Source organism: Nilaparvata lugens, unplaced genomic scaffold (assembly GCF_014356525.2).
Source record: "Nilaparvata lugens isolate BPH unplaced genomic scaffold, ASM1435652v1 scaffold5117, whole genome shotgun sequence".
NCBI lineage: Eukaryota > Metazoa > Arthropoda > Insecta > Hemiptera > Delphacidae > Nilaparvata > Nilaparvata lugens.
The window spans coordinates 14,157-21,967 of record NW_024091025.1 but is presented as its reverse complement, the minus strand read 5'-3'; the positions used below and the strand labels follow the sequence as shown (position 1 = coordinate 21,967).

Sequence of the window (7,811 nt, the reverse complement as noted above, 5' to 3'; positions counted from 1 at the left end):
TGGTGTTTTATCATTTTAGATTTCAAGACAATAATAATAATTAGATAAGACAATATATTCATAATAATTATTATAAAATTTGTTGCTAAGTCAGTAATTCATGCTAAGTAGTGATGAATATGATCTCATATTTTTGATAAAGTAAGGTTAGAAAATGGAGTAGCATGGAACTGAAGTAGTGGCAATGAGCAAAAAAGTTGTAAGTTCAAGAGACTGGAGTATCCTCGACTGGAGTCATAAGATTTGTGGTAGTGTGAGTTGAGCCTAACTTCATAACCTGAATCTCACACTAGCTTTCAAAAGACATTACACATTTCTTATGTTCACAGGTCAAAATTGAGAAAGAGGAATGTGAAACTAATCACATAGAAGAAGAGCCACAACCAACCTCCAATCAGGCATGTGTTTTATCAATTAAAAACTGGGCATTGATCAATTATGCCTCATATACATCAAATTTAGCACAAGAATATAAGCTATTTAGTTTTATTTAATAATTAGTATTTTTTGATTGAGATTAAATAATATGGTAGGTGATTGTATTCTATAAAGCCTACAAACGATGTAGCAGTGACAATTGAGCTAGGAAAGTATTGATTTTCCAACGAAAGAAAAGTTAGTAAATTCATAACCTGAATCTCAATTCAGCTTTCAAATGACACAAGACATTTCTTTTGTTCACAGGTAAAGATTGAGAGAGGAATATGTGAAACCAATCACATCAAAGAAGAGCCACAGCCAAACTCCAATCAGGCATGTGTTTTATCTTTACTAGAAAAATATATTACTGTAGTAATACTTAATAATAATTACTTTATTAATTTTTTTTAATTAATCATTTCATTCAATATTTTATTAATAATTATTGAAAAAAAATCCAAATTGCATGCTGTAATGGTTGACAGCCATCCCAAATACATGTGGTACTGCAAATACTGGCAAACAGATTAAACAGTAGAAGGACATTTGATGAGAGCCAATATCCAAAAATTGTTTGCCAGCCTGGGAATCACTCCTATAGTGTGATTTAAGCTATTAAGTGAGAGGGAATGATAGGACCTCATAGTTGCCACATTTCTTCTCCATCACCTTCTATAGTAGGTACATAGCACTGTTACTTCTATACATAGCACTTTCATCAATGATTTGCAGATAATTCAGAACAAATTATAGACCTACCTTTATTTCAAAGAGGTGAATACAGCACCTTTTTCTCCTTCACATTTTATTTTTATCTCACATAATAAAATAGTCATCCACCTACTTACTGTTATATCATCTTTTCTACCATATAGGCTGCTATTGGGTGGATTTCTAACCTAACAGCAAATCACCAATGTAATATTTTATAAGTGGTCCTGGATGAAATTTTGTATATTGCAGATTAATAAAAACAATATAAAACTTGTATCCTTTTATTAAAAAAATGTTAAAACATTTTAACGACTAGTTTTGACCTACTTTAGCCATTTTCTAGTTTTCAACTTGGGTACTACAAGTTTTATATTGTTTTTATTAATTTGAATAAAGTATCCCATAAAAGTGAAGTGATTTTTCTATATTGCAGTTCTATCTGGTCTATGAAGCACTTGTGAGGATGTTTTAAAAACACGCTCCTGCTTGCTTATATCCAACTCATGCTTAAAGAACGTCACAATAAACATGTCCTAAGAGAATATCATAAAAATAGTAGTTTATAATAATAATAATAGTCCTTTTATTGATTGTGAATGTGAATATTGCAGATGGAATCAGTTTCTGTTAAAATGGAGGAGGAGGAGGAGGATGATAGCAGCCAGCAACCAGCTGCATGGTCTCCAGTGGAAGATAATTCCGACCAGCAACATCTAATCCCTGGCTACAATTTAATCTTCATAAAAGAGGAGTCATATGGTGAGATTCATTCTATTACTTCTCAAATCATTATTGATCAGGGTCCACACACTTTGCTTGAGGGATTAGATAGTGTGTCGGGTTTTTTTCATAGAGTTTTTTTCTGTTTGGAAGTAGAAAATCAGTGTAAATGGTGCTACTGAATGGGCTGTCTGCCTCATGTTAACTAATAAATGTAATATATTAAATGTGGTTAGGGTTAGCTAGGAAAGGTAAAATAGATGTTTAGAATGCTTGTGTCCTGAATATAGTGTTTCTTGGGCTGGTCACTAACGGTTGAACAAAATCAGATAGATGCTTCCATCATAAAATTGACAAAAATAAATAAATTACTGTAAATTACATTTCTTAAGGATGGAAGAATATTTTAACCTCAAATGGAAAAGCAATGAAAAAAATGAACAACATGAATTGCAAATACAGAAACCTAACCTCAACAAATTTTGCTTGAAGCGTTTTGTTGTGATCACAGCTGTAATGACAAAACAATTGAGTCAACTGTGTATGTGCGCATGCTCGTTCAACCATTAGTGGCCAGCCTTAATAGAAAAGTCTGTGTATGTACAGAATGTGTAACGTTCTTATGTTGATATTTATTTCAGTATTTTATTGAAGTGTGTTCACCAAAATTATTGAAAAAAGAACTAAGCATGGATTTGCCATTTACATTATTATAGATGATTAGAATAAGCCAATAGTGTTAGTTGGTAAGGAAAGATTATTTTTGATTTATCAAATCCAATTTATTTATTGAATTAATTAATTAATCAATTAGACTCATTCCATTACTACTCAATTATTGATTAATCAGGGTCTACACACTTTGCTTGGGTGATTAGATAGTGTGCAGCTTTCTTACATTAAGTTGCTCAATATTTGTCAATGAAAACTCCTGTGTTAATCATACTCCTGAATGGGATGTTTACCTCATGTGAATCATGCTCAGAGCAAAATGAATCAAGGATAATTTAATAGCAGTCAAATTGGGGATCCTATTTGAACTGAAAAAAACTCCTTTTCTGTCAAATAACAATTTTGGTTCACCATTTGGATCCGACATTTCGAATCAATGTGGTCAGGTGGAAAGGTGGTCAAATGATACAGAATTTCAAGACAAAATTAATGGTGGAAACCATACATCGATATCTCAAACAGTTTCGAAGGTATGCACATTCAAATATACTAGTAAATTATATGAAAATGAAATGAGTTGGCAAAAGAATAATATCTGACAGATCAGAACTTTCTGTTTTAATTGTTCAATATGTGATTAATGTGCGAGATAAATTACTTTTAACATGAAGAGGTGAAACCCAATTCTCCCTCCACAGTTTGTAGCATAGTCACAGACGGACATCCTGCGCACAATTGGATGCGCCGAGTCATTTCGCTTCAGGTTCTTGTGATGAACACATCTCCATAACATACACAATCATATCACTTTGGAACATTTGATATTATTTGGGGAGTGAAGCGTTACAAAGCTCTCTCACACAGACACAAAAGAAGGAGAATGCTGCTAGGTAGTGGGAGAGATTAGTGGAGGATAGAGCATCGGACCTCTCCGTCTTTGAGAAAGAGCCGTGTTAAAAGAAATTTATCTCGCACTTTAGATGTCAGTGTAATTGTCAACTGACACTTGTAAAAGTACAATTTGATGAATTCGATTTTCAATGTACTTATTTATTCCATTTATGTATTATTCATTCTGTATATCATTTTTCTAGTGTAATTCTGTATCAAAACCATGTATCATATTATGACCACCTTCCAATTTAGAAGAATGAAGTTGAATTTGAGAAGGCAAACCAAAATTTTGAGGTGACAGAAAAGTAGTTTTCTTATTTGAATTGGTTGGTTCCCACAAAGAAACCCACTGTCAAATTATTCTCGAGTAATGTGGAGCTGATTCAACAATTTTCATTAACCCTGAATATTCAATATCCATAATCCACCAGTTCTATTATTGATTATTTCAGATGAGCAGGATGCTGAAGTGAATTCAGTGAAGAGCGAACCAGAGATGTGGCCTACAAACTGCAGCACATCTGGCCGAGACTATGCAACAGAAGTGGGTGGACTGAATGAGCATTCAATCTCTCCAGTGGAAAAGAGCACTGAGTCATCAGTGGCTGGCAAAAAGACCAAGCTCTACAGCTGTGCTCACTGTAACTATGAAACACCAAGGTTTGGTGATTTGAAGATACACATTCGGAAACACACTGGGGAAAAACCTTTCAGCTGCAAATTTTGTGAATATAAATGCGCCCAGTTAGGTGCTTTGAAAGCACATATCAGAACACATACAGGAGAAACACCTTTCAGCTGCGAATTTTGTGATTTCAAAACTGCTCATTTAAGTACTTTGAAAAAACATATCAGAACACATACAGGAGAAACACCTTTCAGCTGCGAATTTTGTGATTTCAAAACTGCTCGTTCAAGTACTTTGAAAACTCATATCAGAACACATACAGGAGAAACACCCTTCAGCTGCGAATTCTGTGAATATAAATGTGCCCAGTCAGGTTCTTTGAGAGTACATATCAGAACACATACAGGAGAAACTCCCTTCAACTGCGATCTCTGTGACTACAAATGTGCCTACATAAGTAATTTGAAAAGACATATTAGAACACATACAGGAGAAACACCTTTCAGCTGCGAATTTTGTGATTTCAAATCTGCTCATTCAAGTATTTTGAAAGCACATATCAGAACACATACAGGAGAAACACCTTTCAGCTGCGAATTTTGTGATTTCAAAACTGCTTATTCAAGTACTTTGAAAACTCATATCAGAACACATACAGAAGAAACTCCCTTCAACTGCGATTTTTGTGACTATAAATGTGCCCATTTAGGTAATTTGAAAATACATATCAGAACACATACAGGAGAAACTCCCTTCAACTGCGATTTTTGTGACTATAAATGTGCCCATTTAGGTAATTTGAAAATACATATCAGAACACATACAGGAGAAACTCCCTTCAACTGCGATTTTTGTGACTATAAATGTGCCCATTTAGGTAATTTGAAAATACATATCAGAACACATACAGGAGAAACTCCCTTCAACTGCGATCTCTGTGACTACAAATGTGCCCAGTTAAGTTCTTTGAAAAGACATATTAGAACACATACAGGAGAAACAACTTCTAGCTAAGCATTGTGTGAACACATGCACGCATTCTCATTGCTTTCTTGTTCCATTTCATCTTCATTTTCTATTCGTCATATTCGTTTCCTATAGTCTGCTTATTCTATTTTTGTGAATGTTACATTTAATTCCATAGTAAAAAACATTTCCTGAAAATGTATCACACTAGACTGCAGAGTTATAAAGTCAGTCCCTGATTATTGTTGGTTTCTATCCTTGTCTATCATTAGACAAAGCAGAAAGCTCCATCCTTCTCTAGACTTTTTCCATTCTCAAATTGTTTGTATACTATGAATGAATATAATGATTACTAGAATATTTTATCCCATTCATCACTAAATCATGGAAAAATATCTCTACATTTGGCAAATAGATTATCAAAACAGCTTATTATACAGCAACATATTTCAGGGCTTCTTCTTCTTCTTCTTCTTGTGTGTTCAACAAGGTACCTTCATAATTTTCTTCGAAGCTGCAGCTTAAATCTTTGACATCATCGTATCTAGTTTCTTCTTCTGCTTCTTGGGAAGGAATTTTTAGAAGCATTGTACTAGTCAGAAAATTTGACTCGTCTTCTTCTACATTGCTTCCAGTGGAAATAGAGGGAAGATTTACTCCAATAATCAAAATGTTTTATCTATTTTTGAATTCCACTGGTGTTGGATGAGAGTATTGGTTTCCAATCCCTCTTATTCTTGAGAAGAAATTCTCCAACACATCTAGATTCAGCTTATGGGTAAGGATGAATTCTAAACCATATGAGATATGACTTCTGTAGATCATTGAAAAGTCCCTTCATAGATGATATTGTCATCAATATCCCTTTTTGGAATGACATTAATGATTTTTTACTTCCCATCCTTATTTCAAAAATCAATCGTTCATTCGATTTAATATGCATTCTTTCTCAGTCAACTCAACACCATATGCACTATGCCACGGTTTTCTTCGATCATTCACAAATCTAGAGTTCATCTCATCAAAAAACTTATCAACCAATTCAAAAAAATCACTCCATTCAGGATTATCTGGATGTTTCAATTTGAGGAGAGTTGCTGAATGGTGTGAGAATAATTTAACAGCCAAGCTGACCGACCTTCTGTCTCATATTTCCACCAACTTCCAAATGTAAATTCGTCAATTTTGGAGCTAGCTTCAGTTCATGTCCTTCTATGATGCGCTTGATATTCTCTTTCTCCAACACTTGACCTTTGGGAAAATTTATTCCATGATCAAGGAAGTTGTTCCTGAGCAATTTCAAAAGATGTGGAACATCATTAAATACCCAAATATGATTAGAGGTGATTGAAGAATGATTTTGCAATTGCCCCATTTAATGAATTCTATAGTCTTTGGTTCCCTCCGCCCATGTGTCTCAAAAACTTTGAAGTCCGATTTTTGCAGTTCAGAAATAACTTCAAAAAGAATATCTTTTGTCATTTTTTGATCAAATGCATAATATAATATTTGCTTCCATTTCCTACATAGACTCCTAGCCATCACAACCTGAACTTATGAGTGTGGTCCAAGAATTTGGTCTTCTCTTTGGTCATACACTACACGTGAATCTATACTCATCTCATCAAAGCTCAAGATAGTCAATTTCTCGATTGTCTCCATAGCTTTCGATTTTGCTGTCATGAATGTGAGAACTTCTTTTTGAAGTCTTGGAAGACATTTAATATTCCTTGTCCACTTTGATAGAGTTGACAATCCTGGTAATGGTAAGTTCATTTTCAATCTTAGAAAGTTGTATGCTCTCCTAGATAAAGAACAAAGTGTTAATGCTGAAACAATATCACTTTTATTCCATTTCAGTCTTTTATTGCTCAGTAGCCTTGCAATTTGACCTTTGGTGAACACTTTTTTCAACACTTTTCTGGCATAACTTTCATTGTCCTTTGAATATCTTGAATACGTTCGTTTGATTTGAAAAATTTGTTGCTGCAAACTAACAATCTTCTTTTTCCTCGTAGCTGAGAGTTTTCTTACTTTGCTCACCTCCTGTTCTAGATTATTAACTCTAATCTGAAGCAACTGTAGCTGTCTTTGCAGTTCATTTTTGTTGTAAAGTGGAATTGAAATAAATACGATGTTTGCAAACTCACTGGCTATTTATTTAACACCATTTAGATAATAAATCAAATACAAAATTGAATTACAAACTGGAGTCGCCTTGACCCGGAGAAGAACAGTAGCCATCTTAAATGTCATCTCATCGATACATTAACTATCGAATATGACATTATCGATATTAAATATTGGTTGGGGTTCGATACAATCGATACAACACCCCCACACCAAGCTACAAAGTAGTACAGTTGATGTACAATAAAGTAAATTCAATACAAAATCAAATCAATATCATTAGAATGAAATACAATACAAAATACAAATCAATAAAATTTATCAATAGAAACAAATTATAAATTCAAACGTTCTGGTGGTTTGATTACTCTCTTAGGTCTAGTCGAATTTATTCCTTGACCTTCACATACTTGCTTTTGATTTTCAATTACATCATCATTTCTTACAATAGGTTCAATTACATCATTGTTTCTTACAATAGGTTCATTCAATAAATCAGTATTTACACAAGTATCCGGTACAATTACAGTTTCATTTCTCATAGTCTCATTCGGTACAATCAAAGATTTATAATCAATACTCTTCGGCACAATACTCTTGTAAACCTTATAGTTAACTACATTTTTGTCTTCAATTTCATCTGTAACATTATCTTGATTGAAATTAC

General features: G+C 33.6%; 1 protein-coding gene across 2 annotated transcripts; it reads left to right on the top strand.

The window, feature by feature from the left end:
- The first annotated feature begins 45 nt into the window (after positions 1-45).
- Positions 46-7,163, top strand: LOC111046002 (gastrula zinc finger protein XlCGF57.1-like). 2 transcript variants are annotated; one of them, XM_039444623.1, is made up of 4 exons: positions 48-398; positions 685-753; positions 1,746-1,893; positions 3,873-7,163. In XM_039444623.1, exons 3-4 carry the CDS (start codon positions 1,746-1,748, stop codon positions 5,060-5,062), a joined length of 1,338 nt encoding a protein of 445 aa, XP_039300557.1. In that variant the 5' UTR covers positions 48-398; positions 685-753; the 3' UTR covers positions 5,063-7,163. The 2 variants fall into 2 exon arrangements, with proteins under 2 accessions (XP_039300558.1, XP_039300557.1); XM_039444624.1 differs by lacking the exon at positions 685-753 and having other exon boundaries at positions 46-398.
- Positions 7,164-7,811: the final 648 nt, after the last annotated feature.